At 32.6% G+C, this 19,282-nt stretch overlaps 1 protein-coding gene across 1 annotated transcript; it reads right to left on the bottom strand.

Moving 5' to 3' along the window:
* Positions 1–5,674: 5,674 nt before the first annotated feature.
* Positions 5,675–18,484, bottom strand: eIF2D (eukaryotic translation initiation factor 2D). The gene is made up of 11 exons (XM_088260066.1): positions 18,118–18,484; positions 17,315–17,573; positions 15,578–15,753; positions 12,870–13,011; positions 12,128–12,375; positions 11,465–11,561; positions 11,096–11,316; positions 10,045–10,140; positions 8,495–8,693; positions 7,611–7,754; positions 5,675–5,893 (listed from the first exon to the last, which is right to left on the bottom strand). The coding sequence occupies exons 1-11, from the start codon at positions 18,171–18,173 to the stop codon at positions 5,798–5,800; spliced, it is 1,734 nt and encodes a 577-aa protein (XP_088116192.1). The 5' UTR covers positions 18,174–18,484; the 3' UTR covers positions 5,675–5,797.
* Between the last annotated feature and the right edge of the window lie 798 nt (positions 18,485–19,282).

Raw genomic sequence — 19,282 nt, 5'->3', positions numbered from 1 at the left:
TCTACTGTAACACATGTTTCTATTTTTTATCTCGTTTTTTCACGGTATTTGAAAATGATGGAGAATGCATCAAAACACATGTCACAATAGATTTAAAAAATTAGTGGTATTTACCGAGTAAAACTTTTTTTTTTTTCTAAAAGGAATAACCCGCAAAGCCTCTACTTTAAGAGGCTTGTCTGCAGGTAGGATAGTAAGGATAGGGCATGTAAATGTAAGAATTACATCACAAACACCCAGACCGATTGAAAATATAACTTTCTTGAATTTATTTTGCAATTGGCGGGAATCGAACCCGCGATGCCAGTTTTGCAGTCGAGCGTATACCCAACTACGCCACGGCGCCTGTCATAAATGCTACATGTTTGTGCCTTCAATTTAGTTCCCTATCTTTCTACAAAAAAGAGTTTTTTTTTATTATTATTTATTCTATAATACTTTGTCTCAGTAGAGACATTTATAATTAAAACAAATTGTACCTCTATTTTTGTTCCTCACATATTACGAAACAACCAAAATATGGATGTTTTATAGATTTTTACTAAAGATTTTGTAAATTCGATGATATTATTACGGAGAATTTATATTGTATACGAAAGCGGCATTATTTCACTTCACCCTTTTAGGAATATGAAAATTTGTATTTTGCTTTTTGGTGTTGGTAAAATTAAAAATATTACTACAGTTGAGACTGCTTATTGCGATCAGTTTATGATTGGCTAGTTTTGATAACAATTACTGATTGATAACATCAACCAGAAAATGAAATAAAATTCATTTATACGCATAATTTATTACAGAAATATAAATACAGTGAAACCTCTATCTATCGTTCCTCGAATAATCGTTTTCCCGGATGTGTCGTTTATTTCTTCTATCCCGACTTAATTTCATACTAAACTAAACCGCATCGATCGTTTCTCTATCACCATTTACCGCATTTATCGTTCGAATTAAGCTGCATATTTAATATATTTTGTCTGTTTTTTTACATTATTTCCAATTTTCTTACATTCAACGGCAACGTATAGGATAGAAACTATCAAAAGCTTGTGTAACCGATAGCTGGAGAGGTCGATATTGATGAAAAGGAGCCGCTGCCTGTACCTCCAGAAGCGTGCACACTCTTTGAAAGAAAACTTTCTACAACGCACATTCAATAACCGATGCTGAAAAAAATACAATTTGCGAAGCCGAAAATATACTATTGACTTACAAAAATAAAACAGTTAAAAACCAAAATTATTTTTTTTAAATTCTATTCAGGTTTGTATTTTTTTTTAAATAAGTACACTTGCATCTGAAACATGTATTCTTCTTAGAATTTTAGCCTACTAATGGTTATGCAGATTGCGAGGACGGTATCTTTACTCGGTTGTATCTATTTGCGTATTGACCTTTTAATCCCGCATTCATTGTTTTCCCGCATTCATAGTTTATTTTAATAGTTCCCTTTAAAAACAATAGATAGAGGTTTCACTATATTATTAAAGCTTTACATATTAACTTCTTGAGAATTAAGATATTATAGACATTTTAAAACATGGTTTGTTCAGTCGGTAAAACATGTAACTAGCCAAATATGATTTAATTGTGTTGTACCATCAATAGGCAGTTTTGGTATTTCAAATCCCAACATAATCTGGAAATATTTCAGAAATAATCACTTCGCCCCTGCCCCCATGGGGCCACACGCTATCTTTAAAAATGATTTAGGATGATACGGACTGATTTTAATAACTGGATCACAATAAGCAGATTCCACTCTATTTTGTTAATTGTTACATTCTCTAATAATTTTAAATAATTATTAAAATAGAAAAAGAAGTGCCTGTGACTGAATGTGATACGATATGTAAAATTAACAGTATATAATTTGTATATTTTTTGCGAATGAATTTCGTGTTATAGGGGTCTTTTTTACAAGAATGTTTTCACTATTTCACAGTTTAGATATAGTTCATTGTGCGATTCTATGTTTAAAGTCTATATTTTAACAAGATTGCCATAGAGCAGTGGTTCTTAACCATGTTGGAGGTACCGAACCCCCCAGTTTACCGAACCCTTAATTTAAAAAAAATATTGCTAGATTTATATATTCCTTTCAAATAATATACTCGATCTATTGGATAAAGGAATATATCGTACGTCGTATTATTTTTCATGATATTTGATATATTCCTTTCAAATTATATACTAGATCTTTTAGATAAATTAATATGTCATACGTTGTATTATTTTTCATAATATCGTACAAGTCGGGTGTGTGTTTTGCCGTCTGCCGAACCCGGGAGGCTGACTCACCGAACCTCTGGGGTTCGATCGAACCCAGGTTAAGAACCACTGATATAGAGGATAATGTACAAAACTCCAAATATTGAGTGATAAATGTAATCAATAACCTTCCTGAATATTAAATATTGTGTAAAAAATTAATATGTTAACTGTAAAAGACCCCATTTTGAATGTGCCATTTTTATAGTAATTATAATATATATTTTATGTATATTTTGAGAAAAAATTAGGTAGTAGTTGTATGCTTTCCTAGCAATACATATTTTTTAAGTTCTACTGTTCTTCAATTCCATGAAGTCAGTATATTATTTGTAATTAAAATTTATTTTGCCATAATAATTCTTAAATAATAAAGAATATTTTTATATCATTTCATAAGGTGCATTTTTATGCGCTATAAATATGAAAGAAGCAAATTTTATGTCTCCGTCATATGTGCAATAACAAATTATATGTATATAATATACCTCTTTATAATTTACATAAAAAATATATTTAAAATCCTATATTGGTATTGATTGACATGTGCGATTGAATTAAATAATGACTTCTATAAAATGATTTGTTAGTTGATTCACTTCATTTAAAGCTAATTAATTAGTGCATAAACTTGGTTGTGTATTGCATATTTCTAGTTTCTAATATATTTGAAAATTTAGCATCAAAAAGCTGGAAGAAATAAAAACTGAGAAAAGTAACAAATATCATCCCATTCGGGTAACTTAAAAAGTAGCACTAACCCATTAATTACATCTTTATCGACACATTTCTTACGGGGAAGATTTTTAAAGAGATGTAATTTAACGTGGGCATATTTTCCTCTCAGGGTCTTTAAAAACTATACTTCTCAACATCTACTAGAATCAACATCTCACACACATACACACATTCATTCATTTGCTAGATCTACACTAAATATTTTGTACTAATCTTCATGTTTCTGTGGTCAACTATAATTGGCTTGTTTAATGTATATCTTTTAATTGTTTTGTTTTACATATCGCTCACTCCTTTCAAGAACGTCATAAATCAAAAATTGTCAATTTTCAGTTATGCATGTTTTCGGAATGCCCAGAAAATGTTCTATATCCCAGCAAAAGAGGCATATTTTCAACTTAATATCTACCCACTACAGGGTAGAAAGTGTTTTTTTCACATTTTGAAGAAAAGATATTTTTTAATTATTTTTTTAAATAAACTAAATATTTTTCAAATGGATAAAAAACCTTCAGGTTTTACCTAAAGAGATCTGTTGCACGGTAAAAAGTTCAATAAGTGGCTGGATATTTATTTTGAATACATTATATTATATTTTCAAACTTTAAAAACGTTTTCCTGAAAAATCAAGTTTTTTGATTTATGACGTTCTTGAAAAGAGTGAGCGATATGTTGCTGTTGTTAACCCAAATAAAAAATTAAACTAAATTTTTAAAAAAATAAAAAATTAGATCGCATCAATAGAACGACAAATGCATGCACAAATATCTCTACACCGCCACGACAAAAGGTTTTTGAAATGCACAAATGTATGCTCGCCGTAAACGTGTCAATTAATCTTGAAGAAAAAAGCGTTGCTTCAAAAAGGTTTAACATAAATATAAAACAATTTTTAATAGTTATTATTTTATTTTTATATTAAGTTATTTTATAACTTCCATTATTTCAACCAATCAGAAATAATGTAATCTCTAAAATTCTTGCCATAAAAATTAAAATCGATTATCCATATATGTAGGTAGCTCCTGAATAAAATTGGACACATTCCAAATATATTAATTTCATGAATTGAAAATCACTTTTTGGTTATATAATATGAATTAATTTATTTTTAATTGGTTAATACCACTATTTTTTTTTAAATCTATTGTGACACGTTCTTCAATACATTAAATATCATTATCAAACACTGCATGTGAAGCTTAGTTAAATTTTAGATTTTTTCCCTTGGGATGTTGAAGGTAGAGGAGGTAGAAGCTATTTCTTATTTTTTATCAGTGGGAACATGGACAATAGGTCACCACAATGGATTTAAAGAAGTAACGGTATTTACCAAGTAAAATTTAAATAAAATGATGAAAATATATTTGTAAATTTCTATCTTCCATTGTAACCCTGGTAATATAGTTATAATATAAACAGTTTTTGTTAAACATTTGATTGATACAATTAATTTATTCCTTTATTATATTACCGTGTATATATATGCCTGCCTCTGTTGTGTAGCGATCAGTGCATTTGGCTACCGTCCCGGGTTTGATTCCCAGGAGGGTAAAAAAAAATATTAGTGATTTTTCACTCTAATATTTAATATTACTCTGAACTGGTACCTGAAGTGCATGATCACCTTTCCTTTCTTGTATTTAACGATCAAGATTACACTGCTTGTATATGATGCAGTGCCCTATGCATCATTGTGTGCAGATAATTATTAGTATTTATAACCAAAAATAGCATTTTACATAACTACAAATCCATTGTACGCCCCACTATGACCAGTGAAAAATTTCTATAAAAATACATCCCTTAAAATTTATGTAAAACAGTAGAATAAGATATCGCTCACTCCTTTCAAGAACGTCATAAATCAAAAATCGACATTTTTCAGTTGTACATGTTTTCGGAATGCCCAGAAAATGTACTATATCCCAGCAAAAGCGGCATATTTTTAACTTAATATTTACCCGCTACAGGGCAGAAAGCGTTATTTTTGCATTTTGAAGAAAAGGCATGTTTGAATTATTTTTAAAAATATATTTAATATTTTTCAAATGGAGAAAAAACCTTCTGGTTTTACCTAAAAATATCTGTTGCACAGTAATACGTGGCTTGATATTTATTTTTAATACATTGTATTATATTTTTAAACTTTAAAAACGTTCTCCTGAAAAATCAAGTTTATTGATTTATGACGTTCTTGAAAGGAGTGAGCGATATTGTACTCATAATGGAGAAAGTGACCAAGTGCATTTTTTTGCAAAAACATGATTATTGACTATTTGATATCTTATTTTCTTAATATTGCCCTGAAAAAATCCAATAGCGATTTTAATCTTGTTAGTATAATATATTGACTTGTTGAAAATGACCAACTGCATTGATGTTTATTTTCTTGCCAAGCAAAATGACTTAAATGGTCCTCCTGAACATTTTATGTTTTGTTAGTTTGTCACTTTCTCCTGTACGACTACTATGTATATAATTTAAAATATATCAGCCCTCAAAATCAATCACTGATTTATTTTACAAACTTTTTGTGTGGATAACCAAATGAAAAAATATATATATGTATATATTTTATAAATTTCTGAATATATAATTTTTTCATAGTTTTATTATGGATATATTTATTTTTCATAGTAAAAAAAAACAAACGCTTATGTGAATTGTCATATTATTTTATTAAAAGAGATCATTATGAACAAATTCATTTATGAAATGAAATTATTTACAATTATGTACACAGATCAATCCAATAAAGTATTTTACATCGAAAGTAAGCTCCTTATTTCTTCTTGCTAGCTAGAACCTTTTCAGCGCCCTCTATAAACCTTTTTGGAAGCTTATAGAACTCCGTCAGATGCTTAGCCAGGAAATATGTCTGCAAAATAATAAAATTGTCATGTAATGATAGGTATAATAAAATGAGATGGTATGGGTACATGGGACGCAGAGAACCTGATCATATTGTGAACCAAGCAATCGCCGTGAAACTTTCTCGAAAGACAACTAGAGGAAAACCAAAGAATTCGTGGATGCTGCAGAAAGAAAACATGATTTGAAGACATGGTCTAGGTGACGTTGCCCACGAAAGAAGGACCTACAGCCTGAAGACGAGGAGAGCTGACCCCAACAGTCTACGAAAGTGATAAGTTGGAATGGATCCAGGAAGAAGAAGAATAGGTAAAAAATATGTTAATTGATTCGGCAGTCACTTTGTGTAAAATCTATCCATTTTTAATTAATGTTTTACTTTGTAAATACCACTATTTCTTAAAATCTACTGTGACACGTGTTTACAATGATGCGGAATGCATCGAAACACGTGTCACAGTAGATTTTAAGAAATAGTGGTATTTACAAAGTAAAACATTAATTAAAAATGGATATACGGTGTTTGAAAAATATGTTACTTAAAACATTCACTGATAGCAGGCATTGCAAGAGTTCTGAGTTTCTCAAGAGAACTAACCCCCAAAGCCTCTACTTCATAGACTTTTAATTTCTTTTCTCAGACAAATGTGTGTAAAATCGTGACAGAATTGAAAATGAAGATATGTATTAGAAAGGAATGTAAGGCAATGGAAAAGATTAAGAAAATTTCTTTAAGTTGATATAGACATGGAGCGAATGGCTAACGAGAGGAAGACTAAGAAAGTAAATTTGGGAATGGAAACAGGAAAACAGATCAATCAGAACCTAAAATCTGGTGGTGTCAAAAGTCAGTGTAATCGGAGGGGATGTAAGACTAGATGTATGTATGTGAAGGAAGCTAGGAGTGTATGTCAGGACAGAAGACTGTCTACCCCTGCAGAGAAACAATGTGATGATAGTAGTAGTAGTACATAGTGGAAGATTTTTTTAAGACATAACTCCAGATTTTAAGTTGTGGAATGGCATCAGCCTCCCTGATCTAAAACTCCTCCAATTTCAAACCAAAACAGTCGCTATGAATGCCACATCTACCTTACATCTTTTTTTTTAAAGGAATAACCCGCAAAGCCTCTATTAGAGGCTTGTCTGCAGGTGGGATAGTAAGAATGGGTAATATTCTCTGTGTAAAATCCTTTTACACGGAGAATGTTAGCTACAGTAAGAAGTGTTTTATGTCCTTATTTAAACATGCTCCCGCCAGCGCAACTACCGATTAAACGTAATTGGCTAGACTCATTGGAGGTAAAAATATTTTAACAAGATATTATAATTTATTCTATCAATCACTAGATTATTGACCCTACGGATGATATATAAATATTATAGGTGCCTCAACTTGAGATAAAACATCTACATAGTTTTATTCTCTGTTGCATTTATTTTTAAATATATATAAGTATGTTTATTACAAAATTATATATTTTGTATTTTTTTTTAAAGGAATAACCAGCAAAGCCTCTATAAGAGTCTTGTCGGCAGGTAGAATAGTAAGGATAGGGAAGGTAAATGTGAAAAATAAGTCACAAACACCCAGACCAATTGAAAATAAATCTTTCTTGAATTTATTTTGCACTTGGCGGGAATCGAACCCACGACGCCAGTTTTGCAGTCGAGCGTCTACTATAATGTCCAATATAATAACAATAATAATAGTGTGATCTAACCTGATTTCCTTGAACGAGTAATTGATCAAACTTGGAGCCGGGACTTTTGGTGATGCTGCACGACGCCGCCACCCCGTGCTGGCACTCTTTACTCAGCGCCGTTAAACTTATTCCATAGTAGTGGAGATTACTCACTAATGTCACCTGGAAGAAATAAACAACGGTGTAGAGCAGTGATTCCCAGAGTGTGAGCCGCGGCTCCCTGGGGAGCAGCAGTGTCATCATAAGGGCGCTGCGAATTATTTAATTGAACATTTCTGCAAATTTCTTGAAATTTACAATTCTCAAAATTTTTGCGCCAACAACTTATATAAGTGATTTTACACTGTAATATTTATTTAATATTACCCTGAACTGGTTCCTGAAGCGCAAGAGTGATCACCTTGCCTTCATGTAAGTAATGATCAAGATAACACTGCGTCAATTCTATGCAGTGCCCTATGCACCATTGGGTGCGGATAAGGGTTATAAGTAAGTAAGTAAGTTAAAAAATAAGAGACCATTTAAAAAAATATATATATTTTACATTAAAAAAGTATGTGTCCATTAAAAAAAATTAAGTGCGCATTAAAAAGGTAACGTGTCCATTAAAAAAAATATTTATTTATAACCCTTATCCGCACCTAATGGTGCATAGGGCACTGCATCAAATTGACACAGTGTTATCTTGATCATTACTTACATGAAGGCAAGGTGATCACTCTTGCGCTTCAGGAACCAGTCCAGGGTAAAATTAAATAAATATTACAGTGTTAAATCACTAATATTTATTTTCACCTCCCCCCCTGGGAATCGAACCCGGGACCTTCAGCACGGTAGCTAAACACACTGACCATTACACCATGGAGGCGGACAAAAAAAATAAAATGTGCAAAAACATTTACTTTTTTGTTGCCTGATCTGTTGGCGACCTGCATCGTGATCATGGGAAGTTTCCCCGTGTTGATTGTGGATGACCCGTCGGCGAAGGTCATCTCCGTGCAGTTGGTCATCTTTTTCAGAATGGTGGACTTGAGATTCTCCCAGGTGATGTGCACATCGGCGTTGGTAATGTGAGACAGGTGGGGATCTACGTTTACCAAACTGCAAACAGAACCAAAGCAGAGAGGAAATATAGAGTACTTGGCCATTTTATGAGCGGGGAAAAGTAGACGCAGTTCGACCCGATCCAAAAAACCTCAATTTCCTTCAAACGGAACATCGTTTTCGAGTATGTGAAGACATGCAAGAATGAGTGAATTTGGATGTTGGACGCGTCATTACTGGTGATGAAACTTGGATCTATGAATATGACAACCAAACATAAATTGGAATATTAAAAAAAAAGAATAAGAACAGTGGTGAGTTTATTAATGTAAACATGACCAGTTTTGAGAACTACAGATGTTTACATGAACAAGCGAAAATACAAACTAACAAGCAATGAATTTATTTTGTATATTAACACGTTGCCGTCGGGACACGGCATTTGCCGTTTTTTGCAGACTGTCGGTCAACTGCGGGACACGGCAAATGCCGTTTTTGTCGACTGTCGGTTATCGGCGGGAAACGGCAATATACAGGTTTGTTATCAGCGTGAAATAAAACGCGTTGAAGGGTCATCTGCTACCTGGGTGCTAGGCGACAGTCCGTTGACGTTATTTGAGATGCCTTGTCTGGATTGGCTAGTGTGTCGCTTGTAAAGGCATCGCCAGAAATCTAGAGTTTTTATGCAATCTCAATCTCCAGTTTAGTTTGAGTCATTTCAAGTATTGGACTATTTTTCATACCGCTTGCACTGTTTTGTTTACTGTTTGGTATTTGATTATTTGAATATATTAGCATTGTATAGGGAATGATACCTCGGAGGGGAAGACTATTTTGTAGAGTTTACAATGCTTCTAAAATTGTGAAATACGGAATACTTAATTAAAAATTATGATTATGATTTATTTTTGATGATCAAATGTCATATATGATTTCTTTGAAAATTTTAATCTAAAATATTATTTGGTTTAGAAATTGTGTCAATTTTAAGAAAGCGATACATTTTTGCGCTAATTGTGAAAAACATCCGCTATAGGCTAGAGTCTATTGTTCGAAGCGCCCGACTAAAATGTGTTAAAAAGCATTGTAAACATTGTGGTATAGTAATTTATTCCATATTACCCTGGACTGGTACTTGATGCGAAGGGCTGATCACCTGTCCTTCGTGTGTTAATGATCAAGATAACACTGCGTTAATATAAATCAGTGCCCTATGCACCATCGGGTGCAGATGAGGGTTTGAAGTTGAAGAAGAAGATAGTAATATAACACTCTCCTTATCATTCGTTGTTCACTTTATGCAATGAACTCAAAAGTGGTCCTAATGTTTTATTTTTATATTCAAATCATCATATTATTCCACAAGTTTAATGCCAAATGAATAAATAATGTCATGAAGTGTATTTACCTTCTGTCATTGGTGTTTTGTAGGTTATTTCTCCTCACATACGCATCCAGAACATTAGTCACTTGAGAACCCGTCACGGCTTGTCCTCTCTTGTAACTGAAATAAAATTCATTTAATTACCAATATCAACCCGCTTATACATAAAGTCATTCAATAACAAAACTAAGTATAAAAGAGCTAGAGTGGAGAAACCAAGATTTGTAAACAATAATTAAGACACACTTAAAATGTTGTGAATAAAAATAACTGGTCAAATCATAAGGTGAATAAATTTAAAAATCATATTCTCCGGCGTTTCGCAGTACGTAAAAATAATCCGCAGTTTGGATCTTGCATACACGCAAATAAAAGGGTCTCTGTTAAATAAAAGCTTTCTCAACCCAACATAGATGGCTGTTGTGAACTCATATGTACTGTGTTATGAGATTGATCATAACACAATACATATCGCTCACTCCTTTCAAGAACGTCATAAATCAAAAAACGTGATTTTTCAGGAGGACGTTTTTAAAGTTTAAAAATATAACACAATGTATTAAAAATATATATCAAGCCACTTATTGAACTTTTTACTGTGCAACAGATCTCTTTAGGTAAATCCTGAATGTTTTTTCTCCATTTGAAAAAAAAATAGTATATTTAAAAAAATAATTAAACAATACCTTTTCTTCAAAATGCAAAAACAACACTTTCTGCCCTGTAGCAGGTAAAGCTAAAAATATGCCTCTTTTGTTGGGATCATTTTCTGGGCATTCCGAAAACATGCGCAACTGAAAATTGACAATTTTTGATTTATGACGTTCTTGGAAGGAGTGAGCGATATGAGTTCAAATATATCTATATCTAGGTTATTCAAAAAATTTAGTAGTGTAGTTGTCAATCATGGGTAGAATGGTGAATGTTGCACATGTGTAAAATGATCATTTAACAAGCCTATGATAGATAGTAATCCATGTACATACCCAGACTTCTACCTTTTTCTTCCTCATCTATGTTGAGATGTCAAAATAAAAAAAATGTTACCAGCACGCACGCTGTCACTGATACTTACTTCATTGGCTCAAAAAGTGGTAACACCGCTGCCGTTATTTTATACATTTCCTTGACGGCGGGTGCAGAGAAATTTGGAGAATCTTCACTTTTCTTCCCTAAACTAACCCCGCTCTCTGATTCTGTTATAACGGTGTGAGATTTGATGGAAGGATGTGCCAAATCAACTTTGACAATGGCGTCTACTCCTTTCTCTATGGCCTGCACTTGAAGAATTCCCTCCTAAAAAAAAAGGAAGAGATATAATTATCGCAAAATAGGAAGGAAAACTTGACATGATTAAGTGTTTCAAATACATGAAAGTGGTCATTATATTCACATTAAAACATTTTAAATATTAAAAAATAACTACCACAATTTATTTACATACCTTCTCCATCGCCTCTAAGAACTTAGCCATTTTCTTGTAACTAGATTTCTTCACGTCCAAACTTCTCTCCGAAGGACAGAATGTGGTCATGTGATTCCTGAAAAATACAAATAATAATTAAAAAATCACAGTTTGTTCTTGTTATCATATACACAAATATATAAACTTTATTTTTTTGTAATTTTTTATTCACATTTAACTTCTCATCATTTCAGCGTACATGTAGGTAGTCATTTTATTTTTATTTATTGATTTGGAATTTAATTTTTAGAAATCCTTAATTTATATTTTAAATATTTAAATCAAACACTGATTTTTAAGGGTTTACTAAGTTGTATATTTTATTTTTAAAAGACATAAAAACAAAAAATTAAATTTGTGACCGTTGTTTCGCCTTGTTAGGGCATTATCAAGCTACTGACAGTGGTTTCATAAAGCCCTAACAAGGCGAAACAATTGTGACAAATTAATTTTTGTATTTTTATGTTTTTTTTAAAAAATAAAATATGCAACATAGCAGACCCTAAATCAGTCTTTGATTTTAATATTTAAAATATTTTTTTACTTTTTATTTCTGGAATGGAAGACCCCATGTCATGCCATGACCTGATGTCCAGGGGACCAGCCAAGAAAGATATTGAGTAAACTACGGCATAGACTTACGCGTAGAATAAATTTGTTTTTAGCGGAAGGACCATTTTCTTTCCTTGTGTTTTGAAAACGGACAGTAGGCAGTATTTCAAAAGGTCGTCCATATCAAGAGGGAATCCATTTTCGTCTACGGTACTCTGTTCTGCGGGTGATTGGAGCGAACTGCTTTCTAGGGTATCTTCATTAGTTTCCGGCACATTCTTTCTATCCGTATTCCCATTAGAGCTATCGTCTGATAATTCCTCATCATTAATCTCCATCTGAAAATTTATCAATCAAAATCAGAACAGATCTTTACTATACTTAATGATGAAAAATAGTGTCTAATATGTTCTACATTTTTGACATCTTAACATGACATAACTTTGACATGAAGAGGGATATGAAAGTCTGGATTTAAAGGACTTATGACCTGTCACAAGCTGATAAAGTGATTTTATTTTATCTTGTTTTAACATCATATTTCATATTTCAAAATGATGTAAAAAGATAATTTCAATTTTATTTTTAAAAAGATTGCATTGCCACCATCTTCTTTTCGTCAATTAAATCACAGTGTAGCGCCCTTGATATAGTATTTTACAAAAATGGCGGTTTACAAATAATACAAAATTATTATTTTTATTGTTGACCTCTCTTGAGTGAATGAAAAGGTAGACAAAATTTCAGGTAAATGAATCTCACGGTATAAAAAATCTTATAATATAAAAAAATCAAATAATAAAAAATTTAAATTTAATATAAAAAATCTCACTTTAGACAGGTCCTCGGCAACTTGGTTACTCGTCTCATCGAGAACATACGGAGCTCCTAATTGAGGCCTTTCGACCCGGTTGAACTTTTCAAACTTACACAGCAAATCCCCGTACATCTGTAGAGTCTTCACACACTGCCCTCTAGAAAATTAATTTATGATTTTTTTATTTTTTTATTCCTACATTACAATTTAAACATAAAAATATATCTAAATAGTATACATAATAAACATACGTATTAAAGGAGATATTCCACACATACATAACCATTCGTGACAATAGAATGCCACACTACTCTATTTTGCAAACAAATTTTATACATAACTACATTATTACATAACTGCTTAATACATAACTGCCAATTATTCCGACTCCTGACATAACCACATGATGATTAAATACTTGATGTCAAGTTTTCCTCAGTCTTCCTCTGCTCCTATTTCAAACTACATTCACCTGATAAATTTGTTTTACTGTTCGTTCCTCACTTTAGGTCTTTATTTGCTATAAATGATTTCGAAACACCAAATTAAAGGGAAAAGTCTACCTATTAATTGTCAGACCCGCGCTCCTACACGGTTCCGAATGCTGGACGATGTATAGCACCTTCTCTAGGCAACTAGAGTCCGCTAAAATGCGAATGTTTAGGTCAGCGGGAGTGTCCCTTAGAGACAAAATAAAAGAGTTCACGCATTCGTGGAAGCCTGGGCGTAACAGACATTAATAGGAAGGTAAAGGAAAAGCTATTGAGATGGTATTGGCATATAGGACGCAGAGAACCCGAACATGTAGGCAACAAAAATGGATCTTCCTCGAAAGTTATCTAGAGGAAGATCAAAGAATTCATGGGTGCTACAGAAAGATAACATGATTTGAAGGCATGACCTAGGCGATGTTGTCCAGGGCAAAAGGACCTATAACCTGAGGACGAGGAGAGCTGACCCCAGCAGTCTACAAGGACAATAAGCTGGGATGTAGCCAGGAAGAAGAAGAACACCATTCATTTTGTTTCCATTCTCCTTTCCACATCTTTATCAATCTTTCCACTTTTCACACATCATTTATACATATATATATTTTATTAAAATTAAACACTAGAATATACCACTTTATCGAGTTTTATTTTTATTTACGACTAGTTTCTAAAACGACAGATGTTTTCATCTTCTGGTACAAATTAAAACTAACGAACAAAAATATATTTAGGTGTATATATAGGTTAATAAATATAGGGAGAGGGGTTAAGGAACGACATTTTTTGTGAAAGGAAACATTGATAATAATGGTGACGTATTTTGAAACAGTATATTATTAATTATTGTTTTATCTGAATTTAAATTTTTATGTATTTCTAAATTTTCTAAATTATTCATGACTTGACCTTTATTTGTAACAGAGTGTAATAATTTAAGTGTATGAGAGTCAAATGAGTGGTTAGTTTCCATGATATGATTTGCAAATTCCGAAAAATAATTACTTGTTAGTCCACGGCGATGCTCTCTTATTCTAATTCTTAGACTCCTCGCAATTAAAGTGTTTAATTTTAATAAAATAATCATGTCATTCCACAAAGTAAATGCCGAATCAATAAATTACATATATATATTTGTTAAATTAGTCTTCAAAACCGTCTGACTACCCTACCAAAATCCTTCTTTGAGAATTTGAAACCCCGATTTAAGATAATAAAATAATTAAAGAAAACACTTTGTTTTTTACCACTTGAGTTTTATTATAGACTACATGTTTCAGAAGTTAAACTTCCATCATTCAGGTCTGTATAGTAACTAAAATATAAAATATAAAATTTTTCTTTAAATAAGGAGAGGGGAAAGTAAGGGGAAGAGGTTAGTCAAGGAACGGAGTTTGAAAACAAAGGAAAAATTGAAAGCAATGGCGAAGAATTTTGAAACAATATATTATTTAATGAATTATTATTAGAATTCAGGTTTTTTTGTATTTCTAAATTTTCAAGATAATTCATAATTTGGCCTTTATATGGAACAAGGTGTAATAATTTTAATTTATGAGAGTGAAATGAGTGATTAGTATCTATTATATAATAGATACTAATCACTCATTTCACTCTCATAAATTAAAATTATTACACCTTGTTCCATATAAAGGCCAAATTATGAATTATCTTGAAAATTTAGAAATACAAAAAAACCTGAATTCTAATAATAATTTATTAAATAATATATTGTTTCAAAATTCTTCGCCATTGCTTTCAATTTTTCCTTTGTTTTCAAACTCCGTTCCTAACCCCTTCCCCTTACTTTCCCCTCTCCTTATTTATAGAAAAATTTTATATTTTATATTTTAGTTATTATACAGACCTGAATGATGGAAGTTTAACTTCTGAAACATGTAGTCTATAATAAAACTCAAGTGGTAAAAAACGAAGTGTTTTCTTTAATTATTGTAACATGTCTTACCACAAAGTTAATGCCGAAACAATAAATAAAATAAGATAATAAACATAAAAATTGAATCTCTCATGCTAATATGCAAACAAACAAAAAAAACTCCCATAAAAAAATGTTAAATCAACAGAAGAAACTATTTTTTATTCATTGTTTTGAAAGTTGCAAAACAGGGGCCACGAAAACCACTGTAACCTGAAAACTCAATGAAGGCACATTACTGCTATTTGTAATTATGTGTAAGATGAAATAAAATAATGAAAATAACAATGGAAACAAACCTTACTACTTGAGGCAAATCTGCCGTAGAATATCCCGCAATTCCGACCAGAATGGCCGCCTTGTTGTCCGTCATATTGACAGCGACCAGGGATCCTTTTTTGAACATTGGTAACCGCCCTCCTCGCGGGGGGATATATAAATGGCCTCTGCTGACGTGGTATATTCCATCTTGAAACTAAAACAAACAAATTTTCACTGATATCTTAACACAGTTTTAGAACACTCTCCTTAACACACTTTTTTTTTTTAATATGGAATGGTGTTGCACATGAAATACATTGCATTTGCCAATGTCAAGTTAATTGAATTCTTAATTATAAAATATGATAGACTTATTATAAAACTATAAATTTATTCCATTTAATTTAAAAAAAACAACTAAAAGTCTGTACATAATAGGGTTCCTGCTCGCCAGGATGAGATGGATATCTGTAGCCTTAACACACTTAGGACAAGAAAGGTTTTTCTACCCGTTTGGCTGATTGATGCTTAAGAACGGGAAGGGTATTTTTACCTTCTGCGCCGGCTTAATTTCAAAGTCAGAAAAGAAGGAATTATTTTATGTTATTATATGAATATTAAATTCAAGTATATTGGAGTTGATGTCAGTAGTTACGGTGACCTCTATGGTGAGACACAGAAACAAATTAATAAGGCTGTAGTTATATCCGAATGCCTCAGAAACTCGGTGCGGAGGAACAAACACATGAGAATAGAAAGTAAAATGAAAATATACAAAACATGTGTTCGACCAATAGCCACTTATGGGATTGAAGCAAGAGCAGATACTTCCAGAACAAAATCTCGACTTCGAACCTCCGAGATGAAGACTCTCCGATCCATAGCCGGAAACACATTGAGAGACCGAGTAAGAAATACCGACATCCGGAGGATATCGTGAGGTGGGGACAACAACAAAGGCGATACTGGAATGATCATGTAAACAGTATGTCAGATGACAGACTTCCACGTATTGCCCTTCAAGGAATCCCCGAAGGATGCAGACCTCCAGGCAGACCTCCAAAAAGGTGGAAAGACAGCTGGGAGTCAACATCCCAAGAGCTACAAGCGGAGGCACAAACAGATCCTTAGGATATAGAAAAAGAAAAAGAAGAAGATATGAATATTATGTACAAATCTCTGTGTTGAGGTCTAAACTATGTGCACACAATTATCAAATCCCGTCGCTAGCGGTCCGCAGGCGTAAAAAAATACCCGTCTGAAATATGTTAAGGTAAAATTGAAAAAAGTCCCGTGGCCTAGGGTTAAAATCTTTTTGTGTATTCATTGATTTGTGTTAAAATCTAATGTAGATGAAAAACAAAACATGTACATATATCGCTCACTCCTTTCAAGAATGTCATAAATCAAAAATCGTCAATTTTCAGTTGTGCATGTTTTCGGAATGCCCAGAAAATGTACTCTATCCCAGCAAAAGAGGCATATTTTTAACTCAATATTTACCCGCTACAGGGCAGAAAATGTTGTTTTTGCATTTTGAAGAAAAGGTATTGTATAATTATTTTTTTAAATATACTTTATTTTGCAAATGGAGAAAAAACCTTCAGGTTTTACCTAAAAAGTAATGTTGCGCAGTAAAAAGTTCAGTAAGCGGCTCGATATATATTTTTAATACATTGTATTATGTTTTTAATCTTTAAAAACGTTCTCCTGAAAAATCAAGTATTTTGATTTATGACGTTCTTGAAATGAGTGAGCGATATGTAAATACTCACTCTGCTTGCAACCGTATTGTAGATGGTCAGGGTCGGCAGCATGTGGGGACACCTCCACATGGCATACACGGTCGGATAGAGGACGTCAAACATTTCCATCATGATCGGGAGGCTGTCTACTATGTGGATGACGACGTCTTCTCCCGAATGCGCGGACACCTTCATGGAGGACAGGGGGGCTTTTAGGGGCACCAGTTCCTTCAAGTCAGCCTCGTTCAAACACGGAAAGGCAGCCTGGATTTTTGTTACCAATGATTTCCTGAAAAAAAAACAATTTTATTCCATAACGTCCAAGAGACTCTGAAATCTAGCTACGGCTTATGCAACACCGTTTATCATGTCCCTACTCAGGCTTTAACTTTATAAGTTTCATAGCCTATGCCTACTCGTGAGTGGTTTTACCTATTTGTGTCGGGTTGTGGTTACTGTCGCAGACGCTTTTAAGTCATAGTTTCTCAGTTCGAACCCACTCTACCACAATTTGATACCTATTTCTAATAATGAGCAGAAATAGAAATAGTATGAAATTGAAATATTTGTGTAAATAATAAAAACACAAATATTTCTCTTGTTGTTGTTATTTTGTTATATTTATTTTATTTTATAATACTATCTAGTAGTACAAAATACTGCACCCATCGCTTAGTCCAGCTGGGATATAAAAAATTACCTGTATATCGCTAATATATAGGAAAGGGAATAGAGGAAAATAGGATATTGCAAAAAAAAATACAATTGTGTATTTGTTCCACCGAACCGGATTGTAGCTGATTTTTCTAATTAATAAACAGTATATTCAGTACCTGGCTGATCCCTTCAGATTGTTATGAGCTTTCGTCTTGTACGGTTTTCCGAACATCTTGAAAATTTATATATTTACAACGTAATAATATTTTCTAAAAATAAAGTAATAATACGAAGAGTTGTAGTCTAAATGTTTAAAACATAGAATTCGACAGATAACCTCAAAAACATTTCACAAAATTTAAAACACTCAAATATTAAAACACTTGTCAAATAAAATATTAAGATCAACAGATTTTATTTTTTCACTAACGAGGTTCCATCCACGAAATTCGAAATTTATTGCTAGGCTGTATGCAACAAAACCACAGACTAACTAATTTATATAAACAAAACCGCGACCACATTTGACAGAAAAAATAAGTCATAGATAATACTTTAAAACCACAGATTTTGACATTTTGAATATGTCAAAAATAATGATGGGTCCATTTTGTCCGCCTCTCCAGTGTAATGGTCAGTACGCTAGGCTATCGTTCTGGAGGTCCCGGGTTCGATTCCCAGGAGGGGTCAAATAAATATCAGTAACTTTTTTCACTCTAATATTTATTCAATATTACCCTGGACTGGTACCTGAGGCGGAGGGCTGATCACCTTTCCTTCGTGTGTTAACGATCAAGATAACACTGTGTTTATTTAATGCAGTGCCCTATTCACCATTGGGGTGCGGATAAGGGTTTAAATTGTATATTTATTTTTTCATGCCTACGTAGGTATCTTAGAAGGGTTGTATTTTTCTATATTTACCTTCTTTAATGGGACCTTTAGGGGGGATTTTCATAACCTTTTCAACTCTTAAATATCATGCATAAATTTTACCATTAGTTTTTAATGCTAAAATTGATGTAATTAATGTATAAAATAAATATTATGTTACCAAAGTCAAATTTAAACTATTTTCTTTTTTTATGAACATGAAAAAAAATCATGACAAAAATCATTTTATACAAAAGAAATGGCGACTGTAGTGTAATAAAAAAATCCATACTTATCTGTAAAACGCTAAAAATAAAATTGTCTAAATGTCATTCAAATGTCCTGCCCAACACCTTGGCCATTCTCCAGCCCATGGGATCAAGAAGAAGGCGTATTAATTCGTCGGCTCATCTTTTCCCCGCTCCAGACTCGACAGCCCGAGATCGTTAGACGACGTTTTAATCCATT

This window comes from Brachycentrus maculatus, unplaced genomic scaffold (assembly GCF_059751285.1).
Source record: "Brachycentrus maculatus isolate JH-2025_06_01 unplaced genomic scaffold, ASM5975128v1 h1tg000122l, whole genome shotgun sequence".
NCBI lineage: Eukaryota > Metazoa > Arthropoda > Insecta > Trichoptera > Brachycentridae > Brachycentrus > Brachycentrus maculatus.
The sequence above is the reverse complement of the archived record's forward strand: the minus strand, read 5'-3'. Positions and strand labels throughout refer to the sequence as shown.

Excerpts from the sequence above, each read along its gene's own strand:
- eIF2D (XM_088260066.1), bottom strand. The coding sequence starts at position 18,173 with ATGTTCGGAAAACCGTACAAGACGAAAGCTCATAACAATCTGAAGGGA. Across the intron at positions 17,574-18,117 it reads AATCTGAAGGGATCAGCCAG|GAAATCATTGGTAACAAAAA; the intron begins GTACTGAATATA and ends TTTTTTTTTCAG. Across the intron at positions 13,012-15,577 it reads GATTTGCCTCAAGTAGTAAG|AGGGCAGTGTGTGAAGACTC; the intron begins GTTTGTTTCCAT and ends TTAATTTTCTAG.